Raw genomic sequence first — 15,548 nt, 5'->3', positions numbered from 1 at the left:
CGAGTGATGACATCAGTAGCAGCCACACACAGGTGAGCTGGAATGGGCCTCAGAGGGGACGGTAAGGCCCAGGTTTAGTCTGTGCTTGATTTCGCATACAAGAGGCAGGAAGCTGATGGAAAACCAGACACTGAGCTAGGTGTGGTGACTCACACCTGGAACCCCAGCCCTTAGAGGTGGAGGCAGGAGAATCAGATGTTCAAGGCCAGATTTACCTATAGACTGCAGTGAAACTTTGAGGCTAGCTTGGACTACATGAAACAAAATGAAGGAAGAGGAGAAGGAGGAGGAGGAAAAGAAAGAAAGAGAGAGAGAAAGAAAGAAAGAAAGAAAGAAAGAAAGAAAGGCCAGGATGTGGTGGCACACGCCTTTAATCCCAGCATTTAGGATGCAGAGGTGGGTGGATCTCTGTGAGTTCGAGGCCAGCTTGGTCTACAATGCAAGTCCAGGACAGCCAAGGCTACACAGAGAAACCCTGTCTCGAAAAACAAAACAAGAAAGGAAGGAAGGAAGGAAGGGGTGGCATGGTAGACAGGAAGCATAGCAGTTAAAACACTTTCTATTTTTTCAGAGGACCAGAGTTCAGTTCCCATCACCCATGTCATATGGCTCACAGCTACCTGTAACTGCAGCTACTTCCAGGGCATCTGGTGCCCCCACCCACCTTCACATGCACACCTCTGCACACGGACAAACACACACACATGTAATTAACAATAATCATAAAAGAAATCAGAGTCTGAGCCTTGCCACGAACCTTCCTGGTGTCATGCCAGCATAGCTCACTTGGAAATGGTCGCGGTGCTCTGCTTTTGCGTTTCCATTACTGTCGTTTCATCCATACTGCATGTTCGCTGCACCAAACAAGCCATGAGCCCAGTCAAGGGGCGGAAGAAGAGCAAACACAGCAGTGAATGACCCCGCGGCTCAGGCAGAGTTCTCGTAGACGCGCTGCGTGCGGGCACTGCTAACACACGCTCTCCATCCAGGACCGTCATGGAGATGCCGCGTGGACCACATGTGGGACGCTGCAGGGAAGTAGCTGCAGCAAACGCCTGGCTGCGGTGCAGCTCTGTGATAGAGTCAGGGCTTAGCATCGTATCTAATCACCAATACCCAAACAAACTAACAAAAATGTTAAGAGAGATTGGAACGAGAGAGAGAACCCACTGGTGAAATTGCTTCTGCTTTTGCCGGGGACCTGAGTTCAGAACCAGCAGCCATGTCAGACAACCACCTTGTCTCCAGCTGTGGGGGTGTCAGGGAGTGGGGTCTGACACTCTCTTCTGGCCTCTGTGGGCACCTGTACACACTTATATACACTTACTTACACACACCCTTTTTTTTTTTTTTTTGGTTTTTCGAAACAGGGTTTCTCTGTGTAGCCTTGGCTGTCCTGGACTCACTTTGTAGACCAGGCTGGCCTCGAACTCACAGCGATCCACCTGCCTCTGCCTCCCGAGTGCTGGGATCAAAGGTGTGCGCCACCACGCTCAGCTATATAAACACTTATAATAAGTCTTTATAAAATTAATTAAACTTAATGATACACTTTAGACAAAAGTGCTCAAATAGTGTCATTTCAACATATAATCAAATTCATTTTTCCAAGTTAATAATTCAATATTTTTATTTTAACATTCTCATAAGAAGTCTCCCAAATCCAGTATTTACACACACACACACACACACACACACACACACACACACACACACACCTTTGTAAAATTATTTATTTATTTATTTATTGAGATAGAGTTTCCTGCATAGCCCTGGCTGTCCTGGACTCGCTCTGTAGTTCAGGCTGGCCTCAAACTCACAGAGATCCACCTGCCTCTGCCTCCCGAGTACTAGGATTAAAGGTGTGCGCCACCACGCCTGGCCACACATCATCTCTTAAGGCTCACCTTAATTCAAATGAGCCACATCTCTACCACTCAAAACTATACTTGCTGAGTATGACAGCACAGTCTTGCAATCTCAGCTCTGGCAAGACCAAGCCAGGAGGATTTTAAGTTCAAGCCCAGCCTCAATTATGTAGTCACTTCAAGACTAGCCTGAGATGCGTTGTGGGACCCTGTCTCAAAATATCAAGGGCTATAGCTATAGGTGAGTGGTAGAGCCCCTGCCTAGAATCCCCCAGTGAGGGGCTGGGGTGTGGTTCAGTGGTAGAACTCCTGCCTAGAATGCCACAGTGAGGGGCTGGGGTGTGGCTCAGTGGTAGAACATTTAATGAGTATGTACATATAAGGACCTGGGTTCCATCTACAGCCAGCATAATCATCAGGGATGTTCTCTCTCTCTCTCTCTCTCTCTCTCTCTCTCTCTCTCTCTCTCTCTCTCTTCTCTCCTCTCTCTCCCTCTCCTCTCCCTCTCTCTCTCCCCTCCCTCTCCCCCTCCCTCTCCCTCTCCCTCTCCCTCTCCCTCTCTCTCTCTCTCTCTCTCTCTCTCTCTCTCTCTCTCTCTCTGCATATCTCTTGTCTTTCTGTGTGTGTCTCTGTTTTTCTTTGTCTGTCTCGGTGCACACCTATCCACCTGTAGAATTGAGTAATTTGGGACATACAAATATCACCCTTAAAACGTGGTTGAGAAATGTCCTTGACATTTTTCCACCGGCAAAACATCGTGTCGTTGCCTCCCACAGCTCCCGTGTGTCAGAGCGCGGCAGACCCTGGACCTGCCCGACCATTGCTTGTAGTGTCACTGTTTCTCCTCTGTGGTTCCCAGGCGCCAGTCTGGGTCTCTCAGGTCTGGGTCCCTCAGGTCTGGGTCCCTCGGGTCTGGGTCCCTTGGGTCTGGGTCCCTCGAGTCTGGGTCCCTCGAGTCTGGGTCCCTCGGGTCTGGGTCCCACGGGTGTGGGTCCCTCGGGTCTGGGTCCCTCAGCTCTGGGTCCCTCAGCTCTGGATCCCTCGGGCCTGGGTCCCACAGGTCTGCATCCTAAGCCCAGCAGGTTGGAGGATATAGACAGACACCCGAAACCCTGCAGGCAGACAGGGGCGAGATGTCCCCAGCAGTGGTGGATCAGGGCCTCAGTGGCTGCAAAGGCAGTTCCGCCATTGCTGCCTGAGCACCGGGCATCCAGCGGCGGTCCCCTCCCTCCCAAGAAATGGAGTCTCAGTTGGTCATGAGTGAGAAATCAAAGGCAACTTTGCGTGTGAATTAGGGATTTATAAACCCTGGGCAGTTAGGGAGAATGTGTCTGATTCGCTAAGGCTAAGAGTGCCAGTGACACACACAGTGCCTTAGTAACATGGGGCCTTTCTCACAGGAAGGAAAGCCGTATTTAATTATCCTATGTGTGAAGGGGATGGCGCCAGAGGCATAATTAAAGGCCATTTGTTGGAGGCTGAGATCTCAGCATGGGTTGGGGTACTTCCTGGAATTCCCTGTGCTTGTTATCAGGAAAGGTAGAGCCTGTATTTTCTTTTAGGACTATGTGATGGCCCTTACAAAAACCTGAAATCGCCAGATCAGGTGGGGTGAGGGCCCTGCTGAGAAATGGAGTCCGGCTATCCAGGAATCTTTTCAATCATTTCGAGGTTTAGAGAAGCCAAGAAAGAGGATGTGGAGACTCGTCACCCCCCGCCCCCGTGAGAGCACTCAGGGGACAGCTCTTTGTCGACCTTAAGAGGTAAAGGCTAGTAGGGAACCCGAAAATGTCCTCAGCTAAACTGTCTCATCCCCGACAGAGACTTCCAGTAAGAGCGCTCGCAAAAGCCATGCAAAAAGTATCCGAACTGCGCAGACACTGAGCCGAGGCACCGCTGGGATTCGAACCCAGGATCTCCTGTTTACTAGACAGGCGCTTTAACCAACTAAGCCACGGCGCCGCCCGTCTCGGCAGTGCGAGAAACCGGTTCCCATTTCTAGTGAACTCGTGAGTTCTGCGCATGCGTGCACGGGGTTTTTTGTGTTGGCAGGGGAGCGCATGCGCACTGCAGTTCCTCGCTTGTGCAACCACCCGAAGCCAGAAAGGAGCTGGGGCGGCGGCGGGGGGGGGGGGGTCTGATAGGCTTCGTGGAGTGGGCGGGGTGGTTTCCGGTCTCGGTAGCACCACCTTTTGAGCTCTGTCTTCTCCGGGTCGCGCTTGTCGGTTGAGGATGGCTCTGGGAATCTCAGCGCAGCCCGCAAGAGCCCCAGAGACACCCCCACCCCAGTGCGGCCGGGCTGCTTTTAGTTTCGTGGGTTTCCCGTTTAGTGAGCTGCGGCCATCCTTGCCAGCCCAGGCCCATAACTTTTGGAACCAGAGAGAGACAGGGATCCTTAGTGCGAGTCAAGGCCCCCCAACCCCCGAATCCAGGCTTTCCCCTAGTCACTCTGGGGTTACCGTGCCAGCCAGCCGTGCACTCCTCTGGCCTTACTCCGGCAGGAGACTGACTCATTTGCTGAACCGATCTATGCACAAATGAATGCAACGTGAATGCACAGAAACGTGATAACCTGGGTGTCCATCGCTGAGGAAGGTGGTGAAGAGCACTCACCGGCATCTTAATGATGAAAAGAGCTCTCAAACCTGTCTAGGGGTGTGCTGAAGAGATGCAGGTTCGAGCCTGTAATTCCAGCACGCGGGAGGCAGAGGCAGGCGGATTGCTGTGAGTTCGAGGCCAGCCTGGGCTACAAAGCGAGTCCTGGACAGCCAGGGCTACACAGAGAATCTTCCCAAAACCAAAAATAAACAAATAAATAAATATTTTTAAAAGACTCAGGTCACCATCTTTTGGCCTCGGAGGGCACTGCGTACACACGAGGCACATACAAAACACTCAAACGCACGAGGAGGATGGAAACCGCCACCTGAGGAAGACCCTTCCGCACCATTACAGAGAGGACCGAGCTCCTACCTAGCCCTTGAACCTGGGAGGGAGGAACCGTATTGAATCCGTGACAGTCACGATGCTTTGCCGTCCTCGTCCACAGAGCAGGGCCCCACACATCATCTTCCCTTGACCAGCGCGTCCCAGTTGCGAAAATGAGACCGATGAGCAGCCAGGGTAGAAAGTCCAGAAACAGTTAACTGCTTCCACACCCCACCCCCAACACTTGTCTTCCAAGGGAAGCTAGATTTATTTCTCTATTAAAATTAAACATGCTCAACTCTGAAGGGTTGGCGGGGGGGGGGGCGGGGGGGAGAGGGCACAAGGAGGCAGTACCATGATGAGCGTCTAGGCGGCGGGGGCGGGGGGGCGTGGGGAGCAGGGGGGGCTGGCCCTGCCTCTGTCTGATGGGTGCAGTCAGATGGGAGGCCCCGCAGAACACTGCAAGCAGCGGGTGGCAGGTGGCCTGATGCTCAAGTTACTAGAAGGGTCCAGCCCCCCGACCCCGGCAGCCATCAGTTTTCCCTATTCTCCTGTGAGGACGAGGAGGAAGAGCTGGGTGATAAGTTCTCTCTCTGGCAGAACATACACCGGTTGGGCAGCTTAGAAGCGTCGTCGCTTTCGAAGGCGGAGAAGAGCTGGCTGCAATGCGTGCACTGCCGTGTCATAGTTTCGAGAAACAGAAAGGAGATCAGGCTGTGAGCGTGGGATCCCATGGCCCACCAGCAGCTAGCCTGGACTGAGCCGAGGCGAGCCCTTCCTTCTCTGGAGTCTCTCAACCCACAAATTTCCCAAGGCAGGATGGAAGCATCAGACATGGGCTTCTGCCCAGCCTCTCCCTTCAAAGCTAAGAGGGTACCCCAGGCTGGCCCTCTCATGCAGCTGCATGCTGGGGAGGAGGAAGTCGGGGTTTGCCCGGCCCTTGCCCAGTGCTCTCTGGACAGAGTGGTCCAGAGGGAAACTGTGGGATCCAGGAGTGTCCTGACTCCTTGGATATGCTGAGGATGCCTGATGTCCACAACAGAGTTAGAAGGAAGCAAGGCCCTTAGGTAAGGATTTGGTTTCTCTTTTGTTTGTTTGTTTGTTTGTTTGTTTGTTTTTCGAGACAGGGTCTTTCTGTGTAGCCTTGGCTGTCCTGGACTCACTTTGTAGACCAGGCTGGCCTCAAACTCAGAGAGATCCACCAGCTTTTGCCTCCCCAGTGCTGGGATTAAAGGTGTGCGACACCACGCCTGGCCCAATGATCTGGTTTTATTTTGAGACAGGGTCTCAATATATATATCCCAAGCAAGCCTTAACTTAAACCCTTCTGCCTCAGCCTTCTAAGCAGCTATTTTTTTTTAATATTATTTATTTATTTTGTGTATGAGTGCTCTTTCTGCGCTCTGTACACCTGAAGAAGGCATCAGACCTCATTTCCTATGGTTGTAAGACACCATGTGGTTGCTGGGGACTGAACTCGGGACCCCTGGGAGAGCATCTAGTGATCTTAACCGCTGAGCCATCTCTCCAGCCCCGAGTAACTAGTTCTATAGGTAATGTGCCACCTGGCCAGCAGACGAGATTTCTGAGAGAAACGGGGCATTTATTTATTATTTGTTGGCTTGTTTGTCTGTTTTTAAAGGGCATCATATCCCCCTGGAACTGGAGTTAGGAATGGTTGTGGGTGCTAGACTCAAACCCCGGTCCTCTGTGGGAGCAACAGGTGCTTTCAGCCGCTAGGCCATCTCCCTAGTCCCTATGTATTTATCTTTTAGTGCTCGGAGACAATACCTCACTAAATCTCGTAACAATCCTCCAGCCTCAAGTTCCAAAGTGCTGGGCCTCCAAGAAGGAAGCACCTCTCTCAGCTCCAGACAAGGATTTCAACCAGCTCCTGTGGGGTCCGAGTCTCCTCCTCCCGAAACTCCTCCCAGCAGATATGGATGCTCGCCAGCGATTGAGTCGAGTGGGGGTGGGGGTGGGAGGCTCTCAGGCCATGCCAGAGGCCTCTCAGGGAATCCCAGCACACACGCACAAATCTGCAAGGTATCAAGTGTGTACCCTGGCACCTCGTTCTCCTGTACTGTGCTCCCCTTAAGAACTCAGGGCCCTCGGAAGCCTGTGCTGGACACAGACCTGAGAAACCTACGTGCTGAGGTTTCTCCTGTGAGTTTGAAACAAGCGAAACACAGTTGCTTTTTTTGGGGGGGGGCGGGGTTCAAGACAAGGTTTCTCTGTGTAGCCTTGGCTGTCCTGGACTTGCTTTGCAGACAAGGCTGGCCTCGAACTCACAGAGATCCGCTTGCCGCTGCCTCCCGGAAGGCTAGGATTAAGGCATGCGCCACCACTGCCTGGCTCAGTAGCTTTATTTTAGCTACAGTTCTGTTAGACTTCTTTAAACTTGGAGACTTGACCAGCCTTCCTTTGCAGCTTGCTTCTCACACCAGATCAACTGGACTCATGGAGGCGGCCACTCCTAGGCCAGCTAGTATATGCGGGTGGGGTGGGGTGGGGTGGGGAGTTCGGGCGGAGGGATGATCTCATCTCTCTATAGCCAGTCCCTTCCAGAGTCTGTGGACTAACACGGCCACAAGCACCGAAGAAACCAGCCAACCACAAAGACAAGGGTCTCCTGCCCGTATCCTCAGTGCTGCTCTCACATTCGCTGTGGTTTCCAGCCAGAGCTTTGGAGAACTTGGAGGTGGCGTGGCCACGCCTTTTGCCTCTGAGGCCAGTCCTGGTGAAACTGGTGTGCCAACCCTGCCACCTAGCCCTTGCACCAAATAATCAAGGGTTTCTGAGCCTTTCAAGTGGAACATGGGGGAAGGGGGCGGGGCTTCAGTCAGGCTGTCTACAGCTGGAGTACAGCACACTTCCAGAGGGGTCTGGCCACTCCTCTACGGACTGCCCCACCCTCGGGCCACGCCCCTTCCATAGAGCCTCACAGCCCCCACCTCACTCAGAGTTACTGATGCCTCAGGGCCTGCCCTGGCTGTTCCCGCTGCTGGGAACTTCCCCTTAATACCTGCCCCCTCCCCCCACTCCACAAGCCCCTTCAAGTCGGACACATCTGCTGCCTGTGTCTCACTAAGATCTCTACCCTGACAGCAGGGCACGCACACCTTTAATCTCAGCATTCAGAGGCAGAGGCAGGTGGCTCTCCTGTGAATTCGGCGGAGGCCAGCCCGGTCTACAAAGAGAGTCCAGGACAGCCAAGGCTGCACAAAGAAAACCCTGTGTTGAAAAACAAACCAAACCAAGAGACCTACCCTGGCTGCCTTTTACAGCGTCACAGAGCTGGGAAGACGGTTCAGAGGTTCAGAGCCCTTTCTGCTCTTCCAGAGGTCCTGTGTCAGGTGTCTCACAGCTGCTGGCAACTCTAGCTCCTGGGGATCTGCACTCACATAGCAGACACACACACACACACACACACACACACACACACACACACACACACAGAGCTAGGGAGCACACCTATAATCATAGCACTCGGGAGACTGAGGCAGGAGGATCTCTGTAAGTTCCATGTCAGCCTGGTCTACGTTGCTAGTTCCAGGACAGCTAGGGCTACACAGTGAGATGCTATCTCAAAAATAAATAAATAAATAATAAAAAGTTTTAAGTGAAATAAAATAAACAGAAGTTAGGAGTGAAAGGCCTGTTTTTCCCCCCAAATGTTATTGCTTTACCATGCAACCACGTATATTTCCTTGTATCTGTCCACTTGTCTCACCTTTTAGAATTTAAGCACCCACAAGGCTGGGGTTCCATTTTTGCTTTGCAGTTGTGTCCCTGGGGGCCCAGTAAATGTTTGCTTGGGGGGGGGGCGGAGAATAAGCAGAGCTGGTGAAGGTTCACTGGCTTACTTTTTTTTTTTTTTTAAGATTTGTTTAATATGTATACGGTGTTCTGCCTGCATGTACACCTACGCACCAGAAAAAGGCGCTATATCTCATTACATATGGTTGTGAGCCACCATGCGGTTGCTGGGAATTGAACTCAGGACCTTTGGAAGACCAGACAGTGCTCTTAACCTCTGAGCCATCTCTCCAGTCCTCACGGGCTTACTTTCACCCAAAACCAACCTGCTTGACGTTGAAGCCCATGGTCTTTCTTTTCTCCGATACCAAAGGAATTTTGTCAATTTCTTCAATATTCCATAGTCTCAAGGAGTTGTCCTACAACAGGTTAAACAGAACCAGGAGTCGCAAAAACAAACAAACGCAAAACCCAACACAAAGCAAAACAGAGCACTATAAAACTGTGGGTAGCTAGCTCTGCTCCCACTAGAGCATTAGACCCAGTCCCCAGAACTGCATAAACCAGGTGTGGGAGATGGTACACGCACACCTGTGGTCCCAGCACATGGGAAACAGAGGCAAGAGGAGCTGGAGCTCAGAGCCAGCCTGAGCTACACAAAAACCTGGGGCACAGCTGTGCAATGGGGTAGCATTTCGAGCTCAGAATAAGTGAGCTGTGGAGCCCCCCCCCCAAAAAAAAAGACATAGAGATGGAAGATGCAAAAACATATATTCTTGAGCAAAAGAGGTCAGTCTGAAAAGGCTACGGACTGTAAATTTTATCTATCCAACATTCCAGGAAAGCAAACAACACTGTGCATGGGGGCTGGGGGGAGACACACCTTCCACTAAGCCTTCTGCGCGGCTCATTAACTGATTAGAATTTAAATGGAGAGGTTGGAATGTTGCAAGTCCAGAGCCCCGGATCATCACAGGCCATCTCTAGCACCTCTAACAGCCCCTCGTGACCTGCCTCTGACGTCATCTAATGGCTCTGTGACTACTGGTAAGCCCTTTGGGATCTCCCAACGGGCAGACAGACTCACCCACCCACCCACCCACCACCACCACTTCTACCAACCAAAAGGCTAAGTCCCGGTCAGACGGAAGCCTGCCTCTCTCCTATCACATTAATATACAACATATAATCACAATACAGTATGCATAATACTATATAGTATTATGTAATGTTTATTCTATTACAATATTATGACAACGTAAGGACATTTTATATCACAATTTTTTATTTGTTCAAACAGCCCCTGTTGTCCATTACTCCAATTGTCACTTACCTAGTCCTGTTTTGTGTGTGTGGTTTTTTTTTAATCTTTTTTTTTTTTTTTTTTATGTGAGCCACGAGTGGTGGCTCGTGCCTTTATTCTCTGTGAGCTCTAGGCCCGCCTGGTCTACAAAACATGTTTCAGGACACGCAGGCTACACAGAGAAACCCTATGTTGTAAAAACAAACAAACAAATAAAAACAAAAGCAAGCCAGGCATGTCAGCGCACGCCTGTAATCCCAACACTCAGGGAAGCAGAGGCAGGCAGATCTCTGTGAGTTCGAGTCCAGCCTGGTCTACAAATCGAATCCTGGACAGCCTAGGCTACACAGAGAAACCCTGTCTTGAAAAAAAAAATCAATCAAACAAACAAAAAGACCCAAACCTTTTATTTGTTTATTTATTGGAGACTAGTGGGTAGGAGCGTGCTACAAGATCTGAGTACACCTTTTATTTTTTTAATTTATGTACATGTGTTGGTGTAGGGGTGTCAGATGTTGGAGTTACAGACAGTTGTGATCTGCCATGTGGGTACTGGGAATTGAACCAGGATCCTTTCGAAGAGCACGCAGTGCTCTTAACCACTGAGCCATCTCTCCAGCCCCCCTGAGTACACCTTTTGGGAGTCAGTTCTTTCTTTCCACTATGTGGGTCCTGAGGATCAAACCCAGGTAGCCAGGCTCGGTGGAAGGCGCCTTTCCCTAAGTATAAACCATCTCAGCAGCCCTCCTCTTTTGCCTCAGCCTCCTGAATGCTGGGATTGCAGGCGTGCGACCCCAAGTCCGGACTGCATACTTGGCCCGGCCCCTTCCACTAGCTCAAGCTCTAACAAATGTGGAAGATAATGTCGTCTGCCAAAGCTTGGTGGCTTTTACCTTGGAAGCGGAGAGGATCCACTTCTTGTTGTTGCTAATAGCAACGTCCGTCACCCAGTCATCATGGCCCTGAAGAAGAAATACTTTAACAGAGACCTGGCAGAAATGTTCCATCAAAGCAATAGAAACAATAAAGACAGCAAGCCCGTGTTGCTGGCTTGTCACACACCCATGGCTTCCATTAACACTTAAGGCAGAATACAAGCCATGAAGACGAGTCACGTGTGCCTACATCAGGGCACTGTGAATGGCTTTTTTTTTTTTTTTTTTTTTTAAGCAGAATGGAAGGAAATAAGAGACGATATTTCTATCTGGTCCCAGTTTTTTTTGTTTTGTTTTGTTTTGTTCTGTTTGTTTGTTTTGAGACAGGACTTCTCTGTGTAGCCTTGACTGTCCTGGATTTACTTTGTAGACCAGGCTGGCCTCGAACTCAAGAGATCCACCTGCCTCTGCCTCTTAAATGCTGGGATTAAAGGCCCGCATCACCACACCCCAGCTACGGCCCCAGGTATTCGCTTGCACCTGTTGCTCTAGAAAACACCTCTGGGAGGCTCTACCCAGGGAGGGTCTTTAGGCCTCAAGGGACTACAGAGTCATCCACAGCAGCTTAAGCTACGTTATCCTGAGGAGGCGGGCACCATTTATGACTTAGGGCTCCACCTCAGCATCTTTACCGTCTCTGCCATTTCACTTATGGGAAGTGTGGCAAGCGACCAGGGTCACGGGGAAGAAGCTCCGTGGGTCGCAGTGCTTAGTGGAAGGCTAGGGCGAGTCGGGCTTAGCGGGCAAAGCACTCATCGCTCAAGCCTGGAGACCTGAGTTCGATCCCTAGAACCGGCACAAAAGTGGAAGGCGCGAAACCCACAGCCACAGCCACAGGCACGTCCTCCGACTTCCACGGGCTCACTGTGCCCCTGTGTCTCCACAGGCGCAGCGCGTGGACACGACGGTGACGTTCAGAACAAAAGGCTTATCTTTTCATTCTCCACGCAACGGAGGGAGAAGAGAAAGACAGCAGAGAGGTGGGTCTAGAACAATCCTGTTAGGGGACAGGGGGATTTTTAAGCGCTGTGGGGTCAGCGTTCAGCGTGAAGCCGTTCGCTGACGTGGAAACTCCCTCTGTCTTGGCATCTCAGGAAGAACTCAGCTTAGACAGACCAGCCTTGGCAGTGGGGGGGTCAGGGGTAGCGGGTGGTATGAACATGTGCCACTTGAGAAGGTGTGGACGATGGGGGGTGGCGGGGCACGGGTTGGGGGAGCTGGTCCATGAGGGCTCAGAGGCTGGAAGTCACGGGTGTAAACACTGAGCGCCAAAGGCAACCCTTACCGAGCACTTGGTCTCCAGCCCTAGATTCTTTTTTTAAAGATGTATTTTATTATTATGTATACAGTGCTCTGCCTACATGTACACCTGCAGGCCAGAAGAGGGCGTCATATCACATTCTAGATGGTTGGGAGCCACCATGTGGTTGCTGGGACTTGAACTCAGGACCTCAGGAAGAGCAGCCAGTGCTCTTAACCGCTGAGCCATCTCTCCGGCGCCCCCACCCCACCCCCAGCCCTAGATTCTTGCCACGCTGGCTAATACCCTGCTAACCACAGAGACCCTCGGATGCAGGCCTCCTCTGCTGGTGGCAGCAGGCCTGCGGCTGGGCAAGGGCCCAGGATGGCATCAGACTCTGCTCTTCTTGGACTCTTCCCTAGCTCTGGGCTTTGCTGTTTCATCTCTCTAGCGTGCCTTTCCCTGAGGTCCTGGCTTGTCAAGTCTCTCACTGCCGTGGAGATTTCAGATCGCGTGCCCCCTCTAGGTAGCATGCCGCCCGGCACACCGCCTACCCACCGTGGGTCAGTCCCTAAGCCTCTTTCTGTCACATCATCACCATATTAATTTCTCTCCTTGTCATCACTGCTGTTGGTTCATTTACTGATGTTTTTGTCTTTCCCCCACAGAGGTGTCGGTACCCTTAGGAGGCATCTAGGCCAGACTCACTTGTCTTGGCCTCATTTTCAGATGCCAAGCCACCAGGTGTGGCAGACCACACCCATGGTCTCAGCTCTAAGGGGGCTGAAACAGAAAGATCATGAGTTTGAGGCTAACCTGGGCTACATAGCAGTTTGAGGCTAACCTGGGCTACATAGCAAGATCTTAACCAGCCCATCCCACCCCACCCCCCGCCCCAACCCGACACACAAAGTTAGATTCATTATGTTGTGCAGGCACTTGTACCTTCAGTGACAACTTCTGGTAGCCATCGCCTACGTCCCAAATACCCACAGTCTTGTCAAACCCACCGGAAATGAGATAGGAGCCTGAAATACAAAGGGGGGGGAGTGGGTGCAGAGCTCTCCCCCTCTGTCAAGTGCTCCCTCCCCTTTGTGGTAAGGCTGAAGCAGGCTGAGCTGGCATCTGTAAGGCACTGCCAGGGCTTATGCTGAAGACACTGGGACCCCCTGGTGGTGTGGCTCCGAGACGCCCGGTCAGCTATTTCCATTCCTGTGTTACTCAGGGCAGTTATGCTCCATACAGCTATGACGTCAACATATCACCACCTACTGAGCCGCACTGCTCCCAAGAGAGGTGCCGGGGGGGGGGGGGTGTCAAGGCCCTGCCAGTCTGTGCTCCCATCAGACATGGTGCTGAGTGCTTTGTAATCCCAGTACTGGGGGATGGAGGCAGCGAGGTCATAAGTCTGGGGCTAACCTGGGCTACAGAGCGGGCCTTGTATTGTGCACGTGTGTGTGTGTGTGTGTGTGTGTGTGTGTGTGTGTGTGTGTGTGTAAAAGGACAGTTTTTGAGTATCCATTCTCTCTTCCATGTGGACACACCAGGGATTGAACTCAGGTCATCAGACTTAGCAATATGCATCTCTACACACTGGGCTGTCTCAATTGCCCCAAGGCCTCTGTTTAAAACAATGCAAGAGGGGCTGGGTGGTGGTGGTGGCGCATGCCTTTAATCCCAGCACTAGGGAGGCAGAGGCAGGCAGATCGCTGAGAGTTCGAGGCCAGCCTGGTCTACAAAGTTAGTCCAGGACAGCCAAGGCTACACAGAGAAACCCTGTCTTGAAAAGAACCAAAAAAAAAAAAAAAAAAAAAAAAACAATGCAAGTGTTGCCGAGCGTGGTGGTGCACGCCTTTAATCCCAGCACTTGGGAGGCAGAGGCAGGTGGATCGACCTGAGTTCGAGGCCAGCCTAGTCTACAAAGGGAGTCCAGGATAGCCAAGGCTATACAGAGAAACCCTGTCTCAAAAAACCAAGACCAAAACCAAAACAAACAAAAAAACAATGCAAAACCCAAGTGGGGGAAAAAGCAAGCAAGCAAGCACCAGGGAGCCTGCAGAGGACCTGGGTTCAGTTCTCTGCATTCATGTCAGGCAGTGCGTAACTGCCTGCAACTCCAGCTCCAGGGATCTGATATCCCTGGCCTCCGTGTGTGTGTGTGTGTGTGTGTGTGTGTGTGTGTGTGTGTGTGTGTGTGTGTGTACGGACACATACACAGAGTGACACTAAGTATATCACCCAACAGGGTGTTTTGTTCTTAGGAAGCACGCCTCACTGTTATAACCTGAGTTGGCCGGGCTGGCCCCAAACTCACAAAAGATCCACCTGCCTCCGCGTGCACCATCACACTCACAAATACATAAATAAAAATGATAGAGTGTGCTTCTGGAGCAGGAGGGTGTTCAGAAAGCCCTTGGTGGTTCTTAAAACACGCACTGATCACGGGTGTAATGGCTGGGGGACCTGAGTCTCCTACACGTACACAAGGCAAGCCCACTTCTCTGCAGAGCGGTGTGTGTGTTTTTGTGTGTGTCAGTGCGTGTGTATGCATATATTTGGCTTCTGAAGAGCTACTTCCCTCAACGGTCCCTAGGTGCACCTTCATGTCTGACGATGGCTTCCTGCCATTGGCTCTCTTCTCCTCCACATCACTTTGCTTGGCGGCAGCATCCCAACTTCCCTCTTGTTCTCAGTACCTCTGGCTTAGAGGGTACTAACCCTCACCTCTAACTCTGAAGGCAGAAAGTCGCCCCAATCCTGGGCCTACTAGAGCCTTTCATCCACTGCTCCGTGACTGGCTCAGAGATGGGCGTGTGTTCCGAGCAGAGCCAATGGGAGCCTTCCCTGGGACTCGGTGCTGACATCACCCGGCAGAAATTCACTTTTCCTTGAGGAAGGCCAGTGGCCAGAGCCAGGCTGGGTGGAAAACACACGAGCCCGCCCTTGCCTCCTGGAAGGGAGAATCCCAAGGCTGTGGGTGAGGCAGGACCACTGGCTTCGGTGTGCAAGACCACGCGCACGCAGTGGGAAGGCGTGCTTAAGCATCCTTCAGGATTAAAACTTTACAGAACTGCAGATGTTGGAAAGTGCTTCCTTTACGGAGGCGGAGGTTCTTGTAAGTTATAGGATCCTAGTGGAACTTATTAAAATGCAGAATCCTGCAGCCCCCGCCAAAGATCCAAATTCTGTTGGTCTCGTGTGAGACTAAGAAAACTGCACTTCAACAAGCAAATGGTTTTAAAGAGCACACTTTGAGAAATACCATTTTAAGGCGATCTGAACAATGTTTTACATTGAGATGGGGTTCCTGCCACTGGAAAGCGTGTGTCTGCGAATTCCTTTATTGGCTTGGGGCGAAGGGGGTTGGAGGACAGCACCCTCCCTGCTACAATCACAGGGAATCACCTCCTTTCTGTACCTAGGGAAATCCACACAAAGGCTCTCCTCCAGCATTAGTTTGGTAAATGAGAGTGAATCTGGCTTCATGTTGGCACACGTTTGTGATCCCAACACTC

General features: G+C 51.5%; 1 protein-coding gene and 1 non-coding gene across 2 annotated transcripts in view; both read right to left on the bottom strand.

The window, feature by feature from the left end:
* Positions 1-3,756: 3,756 nt before the first annotated feature.
* Positions 3,757-3,830, bottom strand: Trnat-agu (transfer RNA threonine (anticodon AGU)). The gene has a single exon. It is a non-coding gene; the product is annotated as a tRNA-Thr (tRNA).
* Positions 3,831-5,329: 1,499 nt separating this feature from the next.
* Positions 5,330-15,548, bottom strand: part of Wdr88 (WD repeat domain 88) — a 36,431-nt gene continuing 26,212 nt past the window's right edge. Inside the window, exons 9-12 of the mRNA XM_051161806.1 lie at positions 12,979-13,061; positions 10,752-10,820; positions 8,882-8,974; positions 5,330-5,470 (exon numbers count right to left, since the gene is read on the bottom strand). Of these exons, the coding sequence (XP_051017763.1) occupies positions 5,330-5,470; positions 8,882-8,974; positions 10,752-10,820; positions 12,979-13,061 (386 nt within the window). The remainder of the gene's footprint in view (positions 5,471-8,881; positions 8,975-10,751; positions 10,821-12,978; positions 13,062-15,548) is intronic.

This window comes from Acomys russatus, chromosome 19, assembly GCF_903995435.1.
Source record: "Acomys russatus chromosome 19, mAcoRus1.1, whole genome shotgun sequence".
In the NCBI taxonomy this organism is placed as follows: domain Eukaryota; kingdom Metazoa; phylum Chordata; class Mammalia; order Rodentia; family Muridae; genus Acomys; species Acomys russatus.
Note: the sequence above shows the minus strand (reverse complement) of the source record. Positions and strands in the feature narration are given on the sequence as shown.